The 16,318-nt window shown below is 43.6% G+C and overlaps 1 protein-coding gene across 1 annotated transcript in view; it reads left to right on the top strand.

Moving 5' to 3' along the window:
* The first annotated feature begins 3,586 nt into the window (after nt 1–3,586).
* The window catches only part of LOC141167876 (V-type proton ATPase subunit S1-like protein), a 112,981-nt gene continuing 100,249 nt past the window's right edge, over nt 3,587–16,318 (top strand). Inside the window, exon 1 of the mRNA XM_073655024.1 lies at nt 3,587–3,769. Within this exon, the coding sequence (XP_073511125.1) occupies nt 3,678–3,769 (92 nt within the window). The 5' untranslated portion in view covers nt 3,587–3,677. The remainder of the gene's footprint in view (nt 3,770–16,318) is intronic.

Below are 16,318 nucleotides of genomic sequence, written 5' to 3'. Positions count from 1 at the left end.
TCGAGCTGTCATTGACGATAAAGGGGGCAAGACACGGTATTAAGAACTGGGTTATGTGAACTTTTAATCAGGGTCATTTGGATATTTTTGGTTGTCATTAAGATTTCAAAAGAGAAAACACAGTAGTTTGACAATAAATGGCTTCACCCAAAGAAAAACCATGAGTGGATATCATTCATATGCTCTGAAACAAGGCCAAGAAAGCAAAAATTCTGTCGGAGTATGTAAACTTTTGAGCACAACTGTAAATTTCCCCATCCTGGTATGTATGGCACCCCTCATCCCCCAATCCTGGTACGTATGGCACCCCTCATCCCCAAATCCTGGTACATATTGCACCTCTCATCCCCCAATCCTGGTACGCATTGCTCCCTCATCTCCCAATCCTGGTACGCATTGCTCCCTCATCCCCCAATCCTGGTATGTATGACATCCCTCATCCCCCAGTCCTGGTATGCATGGCCTCCTCATCCCCCATTCCTGGTATGCATGGCCTCCTCATCCCTCAATCCTGGTATGTATGGCCCATTCATCCCCAATCCTGGTATGTGTGGCCCCTTCATCCCCCAATCCTGGTATGTGTGGCCCCCTCATCCCCCAATCCTGGTATGTGTGGCCCCCTTATCCCCTAATCCTGGTATGTGCAGCCCCCCTCATTCCCCAATCCTGGTATGTGTAGCCCCCTCACCAAGCAATCCAGGTATTTGTGGCCCCCTCATCCAGCAATCCTGGTATGGGTGGCCCTATCACTGTGCAAAACGATAAATACTTATACTCACCTTCCTTCCTCACCTCTGCTCCAGCGCTGCTGTATCCTGTCTGCCAGGCAGCACGCGCTCTCAGATGCTGAGGTGAGCTGCTGCTGCTGCCGGCATATTCACTCCTCTCCACCCCAGGACTATGGGCGTGGAGAAGAGTGAATATGCATTCTCTTTAGTAGCGGGCACTGTCAGCAGGAGCCACGGATCAGCGCTCCTCTGTGCCCGCTACTAAAGAGAATGAATATTCCCTCTTCTCCACGCCCATGGGAGTGGAGAAGAGGGAATATTCATGGCCCTTTAACAGCGGGCACACGGGGTAGCTGCAGCAGCCGCTACTGCGTGTGCACCACTCCTCTGCCGCCGCAACCTCCCTCCCCCCCAATACTCACCTATCCTCCTCGTTCCCCGCTACTGCGGAGCCCTCCCGGCTCACGGGCCCCATAGCAGTGGCGTGGCCTGCTGCCATTGGCGGTACGCCACTGGTCTCATGAGAACACAGACCCCAAAAAGAAATGGTTATGTTATTATGGTTTTCTAGCTTAGGCAAAGTTATGTATAAAGGGTTACATTTTATGAGTAAGCTGTGCTACTGCACGAGCAGGTTCAATCTGGTTTTCTCTGGTTCTCTTGCCGCCTTTTTTCCTGGTCACTGATTGGTGGCTGTGAAAAAATGCGTGAAGAATAAATGTATAAATACCAGCTGATTTAACGGTCAGGCACATATGCCTGTCAAGAAGAAAGAAGATCCCTCCCACCCTCCCTCTTTTCTCAATTTTACTTGTTTTTCTTTTCTTGTTACATTTATTTTGAGGGAAAATCATCCGGTTTCGCCGGGTGGATTGGATTTTTTGGTTAAAATGGAAATTAGTTTATAGACTTTATTATTTTATGACTGATTAAAATTTCAAAGTTACCCATAAATAAACACCACGGACATTTTATTCCATGAAATTCTTGGTCTTGTGTATTTATTTTAAAATAAGTGGGTCTTGTGTTACCATCTTATGTACATAAAACCATAGAAGTTATGGTTTATTCAGATGTCCTTGTCTATTTTTGGGGACATAAAAAAAAATTGATCCATTAAAAATGGATAGCCTTCACCGGCCATGGATTTCTTACGGAGCCTAATATAGATTAACAGAAAAGACACATGGATCTGTAAAACAGATGTGTGAATAGTTCCATTAGAACTATTAATTAGAACGTGTGCTGTCCGTTTTTGTTTAATTGACACAAGGATGAGAAACACTGTTGTCTGAATGCATCCTTAAAGGGGCACTACCATCTCCAAGATCCTATCCCAATATGTAGTAGGTGTAATAATAATAATATTAGCAAATACCTCCAATTAGAAATATAGTATAGTTCTTCTGATGCGCTATGTCACTTACTTAATGTGCAGGTCATTGCAGTATCTTAGGTATCTATGGTTACGACCACTCATATAGTGACAGGTATCCATGGTTACGACCAATAACAGCTAACTGTCACTATATGAGTGGTCGTAACCATAGATACCTAAGATACTGCAATGCCCTGCACATGTGGTAAGTGATAAAACGAATTAGAAGAACTATACAACATTTCTAATTGGAGGTATTTGCTAATATTATTATTATTACACCTACTGCATATTGGGATAGGATCTTGGAGATGGGAATACCCCTTTAATGAAACCTAACTATCTTTAAAGAGTTTGTCCACTTTTGAGGACATCTTTTTTTTTACTCAAATATTTGCGTTTGGGGCTAAAAATCATTTGACTAATTGTTTCTCTGCACATTCAACTTTGATGTTTTTTGTGGTCATAAATCAACTGAGAGGAACTCGGAAAAAGACAAAAAAAACAAGTGACAGATTTTCAGTTCTGCAGCAAGACAGTGCAACCCAGAGGCTATAGAGGGCAAACGGTTCAACATTTTTAATGAAACCCATTAAAAAAAATATTTTTAGCCTTAAGTACATGCATTTAAATAAAAAAGAAAAAGTGGACGACCCAGATCCTTGTGTCCGTTCCATTGAAATCAGTTCAAGTTCTATTCAGATTTTTTTCCGATCAGTATTGGGCATCCAATATATGAGGCTTCATTAGCAATTGATGGCACATACAAGCCGTCTGCTTTTAACTAATCCCTTTTTTGTGTTCACAAAAGCGGACATGCTCTAGGTCATCGTATTATGTCACTTGTCATCATTATGTAATGGAGGAGTGGAGCACCACAGACACAACCAAGTAGCCTTAAGGTATATTCACGTGTGGCAGATTTGTTACAGAAATTTCTGGGACTGAAAATATTTCCTATAGATCTGAATGGCTTATTTCTGCAGCGTGTGCATGAATTTTGCAATTCCTATTCCGATAAATAAGGGATCAAATCCTCTCCATTGCTCTAAATATGTGGCTCCTGTACGGTGACGTAACACTGTCATGTGCATTGTACGTCTTGGAAAAAAAAATGTCTAGGGATGCAAAACATGGACGGAAATTCAGAATTTCCCATTTGCTAACAGTACGCTGACAATACATTGTCTCTTATGTGGAGCGACATTGGAGTCTGCCATGTATAACACGTCTCTGATATCTATGTGATGCACGGCTCTGCCCATAACGACATTTTTGCTGCACTGATTGCGTTTCCGAGCACATACATTTATTTCTTCTTTTGCAGTAAAGTTGGTAAAAACCAATTAAAGATGTCTGTGGAGATAATGGCTTAGAGATGTGTGACATCAAAGTGCTAAATAAATGCAGGCGAGCTGCGAGCACTAATGAGGATGAGAACTTCTGGCTTCTATTGCCTCCTATTGGCCAAACTGCTGTCACATGTCACATGTGATTGGAAGGTCATTTCTTTCATTCTGCTACCCCAGATTAACAAATGTGCATGATCTGACAAGATCTGCTGATTCTCAATGGAAAAGAATAGGTTCTGCTTCATTGTAGCTATTATTGGCCTGGGAATTGTGCGCTCCAAGGACTGGGTCTCTGCAGGGCTGGAGAACAGGTGAGCACAAAGATTATTACATTATCATTAATCAATCTAGAGGCAATGGAGCATAGAACTACCATCAGGATTTATATTAGTGCCATACCTACCCCCTATCGTTGCAGTACAGAATATGTCATTTAACTGTTTCTTTCACGTGTCGAAGAAACTCACTCAGTTAGAACAATGCAGCAAGTTTGCCCGCAGTCCTATATATAAAACCGTAGGTAAGAGTATCACGACATTACAAACCCAGCACTGCTATATTACCAAAGAGTGCTCCCCTACATCAGTTTAACCGTATGATTATTTCTACATCTCAGGATTTCGGTTTCCTGAAATATCCATCTGTCGGGTACATTATGATGAGTGCGATTGTGCAGCTTATGGGGTTTCTATTCTTGTTCTTTCTCTAGCTGTAGTCGTCAGGATGCAGAATCCTTTCTTCTAGTCTCTATTATACTACACACATATCCTTTCTACAAACAGTGAAACCGTCATTGACACAATGACCCAAAATTGCATTGAAAAGTGGTCTTCTCCGAGGGGTGGACTTACCATAGGAACTGTAAATCTCTCTCTCTCTCTCTCTCTATATATATATACATATATAATTTGCTGTACATGTACACAGGTCAGAATATCCTAGAGTTTGGCACTGCTGAGAGTGAAATCTCTGGATGTAGGGCAGACTGGACATGTGGAGATTTGTTTAATCTTGTATTAAGACGACTTTGGGTCAATAACGGATAAAAGCCACAATATGTTTCCCGCTGCGGATCCAGCGCATTTTAATTAGCGGGCGTTTAAACCTGCTTACTAGACATGTGAGAGGCAGAATAGATGACGGCTCCTGTATCAGACCTATATTCATTTCCCTAGGGAATACAATGTCGAACATCATGTAAGCTCCTGTGCACACATGATAACATTTATCACAATGGCTTTTATTCTAATATTCATAACTGGATTTAATTATTGACTTTCTCCTTATACAATATTAGGAGTTTTTTTTAACAAATCCAATATCATTGTGGTTGTTCCAAGTTGATCAAAGTTATAAAATCCCCCACACATTAGCCTACAGTCAGAAAAGTATCATCTGAAGTGTATAGGGAAAATCTAAGATAAAAACAAAATGAGTTAATACCCTGCAGTAAATAAATAAATAGCAATAATATAATGTACTTGGTTAACATATTTGTAATAAAAAAACTTAAAAGCCATCCCACCACATCACGGTGACCCTATTCAGGACGGTACTAACCACTAGTACTAAAATCCTACCATGTGTCTAATGATGTAAGCGTGAATAGGGGCCGAGAAGGACCAAGGTCTTGACTAATGGACACCCAGCGGGGGGGAGGAGCTATATAAATGTAATGTTCAGCTCAAAGAAAAGGGAGGCCATGCCCTTATTTGCACAGATTACAAAAACCTGAAACAAAATCCAAAAAGCAATGAACTGGAGTGTAGGCGCATGTTCACATTGGCCACCAAATAGACAAGTTCATAAACTTGTGACTACATACTGCATGCACACCAACTTATGTTCCAGTTGATTGCTTTTGCTTTTTGTAGTGTATGGGGGCCTGTCCCCATGACAGATAATGGAATGGACGAGGACGATGAGGCAATTAACATTTACTTACATGATCCCTATGTTTTTAGGAGAGGTAACCACCACTAAAGGTATATACTTTAGATACTGATAGAGTTGAGCAAATCTCCCGAAATTCTATTTGGGTAGGCTCGCTCAATTCAGGCGAGGGGTGGGGGATTTAAATTTATATAGAATAAATTCAGGAAGGGGTTAACAAGAAAATAAACCCTCTTATACTAACCTGTCTTCGACCGCCCATACCTGTCCTGCTGCAGCTGGTGGTCTTCTACCTTTGTTCCAGTCCTTCTGCCACTTACAAATGGGTGTTTTGTTCAGTAGGCCCCACAATGTCAGGTGGGGTGTGATGAACGTCATTGAAATTAATGATCTGTATCACACCACATGCAGTCACGCAGGGTTTAGTACATGTCATTGACCCCCATGTGACAGCATGGGCATAGTAAACAGAAGATGTCTCCAAAAGTGGCCAGTAATCCAAAATCAAGATAGAAGACAAAAGAGCAGATTGCTCGATCCCCCGTGGGACAGGTGAGAATGACATTTTCTTTCTTTTTTTAACCTCTTCCTGGCCCGTTTCTAGAAAATTAGAAGTGTTTGTAAAATTTGAGGTGAGTTTGATTTGCCTTGAATCAATTCACTCACCTCTAGTATCTATTAGTGGCTTAATCCACTCTTCACATTCAAAACATGTGAATGCTTAGTCAAGCCAAGTGTTCATTTATATGGGGCAGTCAGAGGGGTTTGGCAGATAACTATCTCTTGTGTAAGCATCTCAGATATACTGCTACACTTTTTATAAACCTACTATATCAAACGTAATGTAGGCTGTGAATGGAACATTTTTTTTCACCGATGCAATAGCAGGAACAGTGATGGCTGTGAGCATGACCACTCATTACCCAGGTGACACATCTCTTTTGCCATCTTCAGATAGGCAGTATGGGTAAATGAATTGAAATACAGGTCAATCTTAATGGGAAGCCCATTCAAAAGGTTACGAGGAGACCCAGCCTCTGACGTTCAGGTGTTAAGGGTCTTTTTACTTCTAGAGGCTGAAAATATATCCTCACAGCCTTTGCTCCCATAGTAATTACTGCTGCTGCTAAACTGCAAAAACTCAATGACCATTTAATTATGCCAGATAGATGATAGAAAGGAAATGAATTCTATATCTGCTATGTATATATTTGCTCCAAGTTTTTTTTTATAACATTTTGACCTTCTGTACATGATAAATCTGGCCTAAACCACTCTTTAATAGTCTATGTCCACTTTTCTCTTTTTTTCCCCCCAAATTGTAAAGCAACAAGAAAAGCAAATGTTACATCAGATACTGAAAAAAACTGCTTTATAATATGGGACGACATTGACAATATAAAATACAACTATGATTTAAAAGTAATCAGTGGAGGCCAATATACTTTGTACACTAACTATCTCAGGCTGCATTCACATATTTCCTGTGATTCTGCTAGTCACTTCTCACGGAGAAGCCATTAGACTTGATTAAAGGAGTCCGGGGTCAAATGCCAGGAGTGTATGTCAAAGGCAAAGGGGCTGGACAAAGCAATAGTCAAATGGCAAAGTACGAGGTTAGGCAACAAAGATCAGAGTACGTCGAAGGCAAAGGGGAAAGACAAAGGAATAGTTAAAAGACAAAGTCCGAGGTCAGGCAACAAAAATCAGAACAGCAGAACACAGAGCACAAGGCACACACACCACTGAACAATGCTATGAGTGTCAATGGTCTGACTACTGTCAGCTAGCTAGATAGCCAGGCAATCAAGCAGAAAGGGTGACACATGGAGGAAACTCAGTAGGCCCAGATTGATTGGACTGCTGGATAATCCTTAATTTGCATGGGTATATCCCGGCATGCCCCAGCCTTTGATTGAGCAGCCTGGCTTTCCCATTCACAAAGCTAACAGCCCAGTACGCCCCTAAAATCCATAGGGCGGTGGAGCTGTCACTCACTGCATCCCTAGGACACACTGAGTGGTGGAATCGTGACAGTTGCACTGTACTTGTGTTTAAGAGCGAAAATTAACCACATGCAGAGCAGACTGAAGGAAACTCGAGGGCAACCCATGCCCACTTTATTGCTGACCATGCTCTATTGCCGACCATACCCTTTTATCTGCGTCTCCCAAACCCTTAAAAGAGAAAATGTAACCAAAATTAAAAAGATACACCAATGATAAAGAAAATGCAAGCCAATATATAATAAAACAATTTAATTTTATTAAATATATAAAAAACAAAAATAACAAACATAATGGAGTGAGACGTAAATTTAAAAGAGAAGCGAGGGCCACCTAGTAACTAACAAATGAAAATCAAAGTGGAAGCCTTGCTCACTAGATATAATATGTGGTATAACTAACAAGACATATAAATATATGCAATTGTAAGCACTAGCAGCAAGTATGTAATTATCAAAGTAAGCCACCCAGGAGGACACCAATACACCTATATGTGACTACAAAATATGACATAGAAAATTAGACAATAAATAATGGATACCCACAATGACCAATGTCTAAAAAAGCAAGAGCAAGGCAAGGAACCAGGTCCCACCGCACCAGGATACAGAAAGCGGTGAATACATTAGTGGAGGACAAAGCCAGCGGCTCCATCTTCCATCAATCAGCATGTGTGACTGAGACAGCTGACTGAATGACATCACTACATCATGTCTGCTGTGTATGGGAAGTGTGTCTGTATATAGGGGGCTAACTGAGGGCTCACACTGTATATAGGTAGGCTATGTGAGGGGTCATATTGTTTATGGGGGGCTATGTGAGGGCTCGCACTGGGTGCCTTGACTGTGTGCAAGGCATCATGAAATATGAAGATTACCAAAGGATTTTGGGTTGCAATGTAGTGCCCAGTGTCAGAAAGCTGGTTTGCGTCCTAGGTCATGGGTCTTCCAGCAGGACAATGACCCCAAACATACTTCAAGAAGCACCCAGAAGAAATGGATGGAAGAGCGCTGGAGAGTTCTGGAGTGGCCAGCAATGAGTCTGGATCTAAATCCCATTGTACACCTGTTTAGAGATCTTAAAATTGCTGTTGGGAGAAGGCACCTTCATATATGAGAGACCTAGAGCAGTTTGCAAAAGACGAGTGGTCCAAAATTCTAGTTGAGAGGTGTAAGAAGTAGAGATGAGTGGTGTTCGACTCGAACTGTTCGCCAATCTCAAATTCGAGCTGTTTTGAGCGGTGTTCGAGCCGTTCGGCGAACACGAACAATTTGAGAAAAATTCGGCTGTTCAAGGTTATGTTCGATAACTGTTCGTGCACCAAAATCATAACTGGATTTTTTCACAGTAATGCTGATAATCAATGTTAATACGCAGTTTGAGTGTACAGCGGGGCGGGGGGAGGGGCAGGGGATGGATCTCTGCAGAAATAATGAAGATCTCCATTTTTTTTTCTCTTTCCCGCATGTACAGTGGGGAGGTGCAGTCTGTCAGCCTATCAGCAGCGCACACACGGAGCGAACTGCTTTTTTTCACACAAGCAAGGGCATGTGTCATTGGCTGTGTATGTCACATGTCCTTGCCCTATAAGACCCAGCCATTTTCCCCGTCGCCACCATTTCCTCACTGCTGCAGCTGCGTGTTAGACTGCACCGCTGTTGCTGTGTGCGCTATACTTTCAGTGTTAATTTCAAGCCAATTTTCTCTGAAATATACAGATAGCTTGGGAGTAGGGAATAGTTGTGATTGCAGTCCTTTTGAGGACTAGGTTACGGCATTTCCTACGACTTTTAGCAGGCAGGTCTGTGCTCTTAAATAGATAGGCTGGGAGTAGGGACTAATTGTAATTGCAGTCCTTTTGAGGACTATTTTACAGCATTTCCTAGGACTTTTTGCCAGGCAGGTCTGTGCCAGTGCTGTGCAAGTGTTTTTCACAGCATTTGGCTAAATCTAGCTAAGCAAATCCTTTTTGGCCTCTTGCAGTGTGTGTTAGTCAGTGGAGTAATGTATCTGTGTTGCAAGCTACACCACCTGTGTATAGAATACAATTTTTTTTACTGCACCTAGCCAAGTAAAACCTTTTGGGCATAGCATCATTCTATTAGTCCATCTATACTAAGCTCCTCCAGCTTGCAAATTACAAATAATTTTTCTCTGCATCTAGCTCGGAAAATAATTTTGGGCTTGTAGCAGTGTGTGGGACTTATTCTTAGTCCATCTATACTAAGCTCCTCCAGCTTGCAAATTACAAATAATTTTTATCTGCATCTAGCTCGGAAAATAATTTTGGGCTTGTAGCAGTGTGTGGGACTTATTCTTAGTCCATCTATACTAAGCTCCTCCAGCTTGCAAATTACAAATAATTTTTATCTGCATCTAGCTCGGAAAATAATTTTGGGCTTGTAGCAATGTGTGGGACTTATTCTTAGTCCATCTATACTAAGCTCCTCCAGCTTGCAAATTACAAATAATTTTTATCTGCATCTAGCTCGGAAAATAATTTTGGGCTTGTAGCAGTGTGTGGGATTTATTCATAGTCCATCTATACTAAGCTCCTCCAGCTTGCAAATTACAAATAATTTTTATCTTTATCTAGCTCGGAAAATAATTTTGGGCTTGTAGCAGTGTGTGGGACTTATTCTTAGTCCATCTATACTAAGCTCCTCCAGCTTGCAAATTACAAATAATTTTTATCTGCATCTAGCTCGGAAAATAATTTTGGGCTTGTAGCAGTGTGTGGGACTCATTCTATTAGTCCATCTATACTAAGCTCCACCACCTGTGTATGTAATAAAATTGTTTTACTGCATCTAACCCAGTCAATCCTTTTGGGCTAATGCCACAGTTTGGCCACTCAGCTCTGCTCGGTTCCCATCCATCGTTTTTTGTGCAAACAACTCCAGAGTTGTCAATTAGTTAACCACCAAAATGAGTGGAGAAAGGCCTGCTGCTGGTGGAAAGGGGAATAGGCGTGATGGGAAGGGAAAAAAAGGTTGTGTCCATGGGGTAGGTGTTAAAGCAACAGTAACATCTGCAGAAGAAAGACCATCTTCCAGCCAAACTAAAATGTCTACTTCTTTTAGCGGACAATGTGATAAGATCCCTTTCTTACGGCCACGCCAATCGCTACAAATTCCAGATGAGGCACAAAAACAGCAGGTGCTTCAACGGATATCAAGTGCTCCTTTAAGTGGGCTCTCCTCCACCTCAACTTCAACATCACAAATACTCCAGTCCTCAGAGGTGTCACCCCAATCGCACTTGCTTCCTCACAGCTCCCAAGTCTCCAGCTGCCAGTCTGAGTATGGGGTAGAACAGATGGTTGAGTCTGCAGAGCTGTTTACTCATACTATAGCCTGGGAATCAGAGGTCGGCTCCAGAGCTTCTGTGAATCCAGACGAGGAAATGATCTGCACTGATGCCCAGAATCTTTATGAGTCGGATCCAGGACCAGACGCAGAAGGTTCTGACCATAATGTAGACCCTCGTTCCCAAACTGTAACTCCTGTTGGTGGAGACAATGAGGAAGACGATGATGAGACTCAAATACCTGATTGGAGCGACAACTTTAGTTTTTTGTCAGGGCAGGAAGAGGTTGGCTCTGAGGACGACGGGTGTGAGAACACACAGGGTGATGATGACGAGGTTGCAGATCCCACTTACTGTCAACCCACAGTCAGCCAGTCGATGAGGTCAGCAGAGGAGGTGGAGGAGGATGCTAGTGACGAAGAAGTCAGGTTGCGCCTTCCTGGACAGAGACGTAGTACTGGAAGCACGTCAACAACTGCATCCTCAAACACAACTCTGCCTCTGACCACAAGTCGTGGTGGCTCTTCAGGTCGCATGGGCGCTAAGCCTTGCATAACCTGGGCATTTTTTCAGATCGATAATGATGACCCAACTCGTGTTATCTGTAACATTTGTCACCAAAAGCTAAGTAGAGGCCAAAAAATCCATAGTTTGAGTACTTCATGCTTGAACCGTCACATGGATATGAAGCATAAGTTGCAGTGGGAAGCTCACTGTGCTACAATGCGGCCTAGCGGGCCGGGCCAACCACTGTCTGCCCCATCTTGTGCATCCGTGGCCTCTTCATCCTCTGTGACTGGGGGGACAGCAGTCACACCTGTTTTGGGACGCAGATCTGCCACCTCTTTACCCGCAACAGCCAGCGTGATTGGCAGGTCATCATTTCATTTGGAAGTGGAAACACCAGCTGGTGTTGAGCGCTTTCCGACATCGAGAGCACCACCTTTGGATCAAGGCAACCTTACTTTTCCGCCTGCATTTTCCTCACAGACCGACAGTTTGCCGGGGACACCCTACTCAACCCCGTCTAAGCACAACAGCCAGCCCTCGGTCCCTCAGATGTGGACAAGTAAAAGACAATTTCCTCCTAGCCATGACAAAGCTAAGAGGTTGAATTTCGCCATCTGCAAGCTCTTGGCTACAGAAATGCTGCCTTTCCGCCTGGTGGACACATAGGATTTTCGAGACCTTATGTCCGTCGCAGTGCCCCAGTACCAGATGCCCAGTCGGCACTACTTCTCAAAGAAAGGTGTGCCTGCACTCCACCAGCATGTCGCACACAACATCACCGCTTCTTTGAGAAACTCTGTGTGTGACAGGGTGCATTTCACCACAGACACTTGGACGAGTAGGCATGGACAGGGGCGTTACATGTCACTGACTGGGCACTGGGTAACTATGGTGACAGCAGGACAAGGGGCTGCTGTCCAAGTCTTGCCATCCCCACGAGTTGTGCATCAATCCTCTTTATCTCGAAGTTCCTCCACTGCTTCTGCCTCCTCAACCTCCTCTCGGTCCTCCACCTGCACCCAAAGCCTGTCTGGTCATGCCACACGCTTTCTAACTGCGCAGAAGGGATCCTGCACACCTTCTTACTATGCTGGCAGCAGGGCTCAACATGATCAGGCGGTTTTTACTTTGAAATGTCTGAGAAATGTGAGTCACACAGCTGAGGAGTTGTGGTCAGCTCTGGAGAACCAGTTTCATGAATGGTTGTCTCCACTGGACCTGAAACCAGGGAAGGCCGTGTGCGACAATGCTGCAAACCTCGGTGCGGCCCTTCGCCGGGGCAATGTCACACACGTGCCTTGTATGGCTCACGTGTTGAACCTGGTTGTCCAGCAATTTTTAGCCCACTATCCCGGACTAGATGGCCTTCTGCAGAGGGCACGGTCGCTGTGTGCTCACTTCCGCCGTTCGCATCCCGCAGCTCAGTGACTTACATCTCTACAGAAGTCGTTGGGCCTGCCACTTCACCGGCTAAAATGCGATGTGCCTACCCGGTGGAATTCAACTCTGCACATGTTGCAGCAACTGTGGCAGCACAGACAAGCCCTGGTGCAATACGTTCTGACGTATAACCTGGGCCAACGGGATCCAGAGGTGGGGTAAATCACACTGGAGGAGTGGTCTCAGATCAGGGACCTATGCACACTTCTGCACAGTTTTGAAATAGCGACGAAGATGTTTAGTGCTGACGATGCCATTATCAGCATGACTATTCCGGTGATTTACATGCTGGAGCACATGTTAAACAGAATTACGAGTCAGGTGGTGCGACAAGAGGAGGGTGGAGGAAGTAGAGGAGGAGGAGTTGTATGCGAAAGGGCTAACATCTGCAAGGTCCAGACGGTCGGCAGCACCAAGGCGGCAGGCATGTGAGGGTGGGGGAGATGGATTTACCAGGGCGCATGGTAGCAGCCAAACTAGTGAGCAAGGTGCAGGAGCCCAGGAAGAAGTGGAGGACGAACTGAAGGAAGACTCATCAGATGAGGGAGACCTTGATCACATTTCTGTTGTGCGAGGTTGGGGGGAGAGGGCAGAGGAAGGAAGCATGATTGTTACCTCACCACCAACACAACAGGAACTTGGTTCTCCTGGATGCGCAACACACATGAGTGCCTTCTTGCTGCACTACCTGCAACATGACCCTCGAATTGTCAGAATTTGAAATAATCCTTACTACTGGGTTGCCACACTGTTAGATCCCCGGTACAAAAGTAAATTTGCCGAAATAATTCCTGCCATAGAAAGGGATGCACGCATGCAGGAGTATCAGCAGAGACTGTTGCAGAATCTTACATGTGCTTTTCCACAAAACACCAGTGGTGCATGTAGTGAATCTCACAGTTCTAACTTGCCAACCGTGGGACTGTCGAGTGTTCAGCAATCAAACCGTAACAGAAACACAGTATCTGCTGGTAACAGCAATTTTGCGGAATCATTTCACAGCTTTTTTAGCCCATCCTTTGCAAGGCCACAGGAGACAAGAAGTCTGACACATAGTCAACGCCTAGAGACGATGGTACAGGAGTATCTCCAAGTAAACATCGAAGCCATGACTGTGTCACTGGACCCTTGCTCTTTTTGGGCTTCCAATCTGGATAAATGGCCGGAGCTCGCCACTTACTACTTGAAGATCTTGTCATGCTCCGCAGCCAGCGTTCTCTCTGAACGTGTGTTCAGCGCTGCTGCTGGTGTGCTGACAGATAAGCGCACGCGGCTGTCCACTGAGAATGTAGACACACTCACGTTCATAAAGATGAACAAATCATGGATCCGCAAGGACTTTTGTACCCCTGTGTCATCCTGGGGAGAGTAAAAGCTTGAGGATTTCGTAAAATCACCTCACCGACCGTTTTAAGCTTTCAAATTACTAATAATTTTTTTGCTGCATCTTGTCTGGAAAATAATTTTGGGCCTGTAGCAGTGTGCGGTACTCATTCTATTATGCCATCTATACTAAGCTCCACCAGCTTGCAAATTACTAATAATTTTTAGCTGCATCTTGTCTGGAAAATAATTTTGGGCCTGTAGCAGTGTGTGGTACTCATTCTATTATGCCATCTATACTAAGCTACTAAGCTCCACCTACTTGCAAATTACTAATAATTTTTAGCTGCATCTTGTCTAGAAAATAATTTTGGGCCTGTAGCAGTGTGCGGTACTCCTTCTATTATGCCATCTATACTAAGCTCCACCAGCTTGCAAATTACTAATAATTTTTAGCTGCATCTTGTCTGGAAAATAATTTTGGGCAAAGTAGCAGTGTGTGGTACTCATTCTAACCAACCGTTTTAAGCAACTTTGGGGCAATTGATGTCACTTAAATGGTGTCTGTGCCACAATTTTTTGTAAAAAATGGAGACTCTTTTTGGAGTCCCCTTGCTTTGTTTTACGTGACGTTGCCATCGTCAATTAGAGGTGGGTTTGGTCTCCCCCCCCCCCCTTTTAACTGTAAGAAAATACACACACTATGGCTTGGGGTAACACAGATGGTTGAGTCTGACGAGCTGTTTACTCAGAGGTCTGCTCCAAAGCTTCAGTATCTGCTAGTTAGCGTAGTAACCCAGCTGCGAAGCAAGCTGCACCGCCTGTGTATCTAATAATGATTTTTAAATGCATCTAGCCTAAGCAGACTGTGGGGACCCCTAACCAAACCCAGACGCTCAGCCCCCTAACACCCCCCTTTCATTGACAATACAATCATGTAACTCTTACAACTGGATGGGTGAGGATCAGTCACAGCTTTATTAACTGTTTATACTCATTCCATTAGAAATGCATTTTATTTCTAAAATAATTCAGCTTGCTGCAGCATGCCCTGTGTCTCCACTCTCCACAACGGCAAGTTGGCCAACAAGTGTAACTCTCCAACATGTCCTTTCTATTTCCAGGCCACGGAGGATCCTGCTTACTCGTATGCAGGACTCCGACCCCCATCCATCACTCTTAACGCTTGTTCCACTCCGTCCTGGAGTCCTGACAGGAATATGTCCAGTCCAATATCCATTAAGTGAACACCGTCGGGCCGTATGAGGCCTGCTTTATCTCCTTCCAGTTGTCGGTGTTGTATCACTACACAGCCTCTGTCTCTTATAAATTTTGCCATCCGAATATTTATTACCTGCCTTGTCCGTTTGATGGCCGTGATGTCTCACGCCCCTTGCCATACCGTTCTCGGCACAATCTCTGACCATACTATAGTTAGTTTTGTGAAAAATTCTCTGAAGCGCTCAGTGTCTAGTTTCATTATTGCCATTAGTTATGCGCTCTTGTGATAAGCTATGTCGTTTCCCCCGGCCTGTATAACTAAGATGACCAGACCTCTTGCCTGCCTCCCTACCTTGATTACCTCCATTAGTACCTGTGGCCATTGCAGGCCTCTAATAAATCTCCAGTTCAAATATGTGTTATGAAACTCCAATTTCCTCCCGCCTGGGCGGACTTTCATCCTTCTTTCTACACAATATATATACGAGTTCTTAATCATTGCATAGCAAAAAAAAAGCAAGGAAGTGGTATTTATATGTCATGTCCTGCTATGCACCTGTTCAAGGCTGAGTTAATCAGAAATTTATACACACATACCATGTTAAAATCGTATTGCATAGAAACAATGCATATAAATGTAAATAATCAAAAAGAAAAGAAGAAAAAAGGAACATATATATAATAATAATCTATAAATGATCACTCATAATGATACATCAAATCATGTCTGATGTTTAAACCCGCTGGTACACATGTATTTAAAGTATAAATCCACCAACTTTCTCTGTTAAGGAGCTTTCTCCAATAATCATCCACCAAATCTCCACCAATTGCCACGGCCCATGGAGGGGCCACCACAGTCAGTGAATCCTTCCTTATTTAGTATAGAGTCTACCAATACTTTGGGCGTATTAGACCAGCTGCGAAGCAAGCAGCACCGCCTGTGTATCTAATGATAATTTTTAACTGCATCTAGCCTAGGCAGACTGTGAGGACCCCCAACCAAACCCATACGCTCTGCATCTAACCCAGCCAATCATTTGATAGTATTGCTAGTAGCAGAGTGTCATGGGCTCTAAACCTTGCATAGCCTGTGCATTTTTTCAGATCGCTAAGGATGACCCAACTCATGTTATCTGTAACATTTGTCACCAAAAG

Source organism: Phyllobates terribilis, unplaced genomic scaffold (assembly GCF_046119375.1).
Source record: "Phyllobates terribilis strain yellow unplaced genomic scaffold, ASM4611937v1 Scaffold_1__5_contigs__length_1240528914, whole genome shotgun sequence".
Taxonomy (NCBI): domain Eukaryota; kingdom Metazoa; phylum Chordata; class Amphibia; order Anura; family Dendrobatidae; genus Phyllobates; species Phyllobates terribilis.
This window is presented reverse-complemented; position numbering and strand designations above follow the sequence as displayed.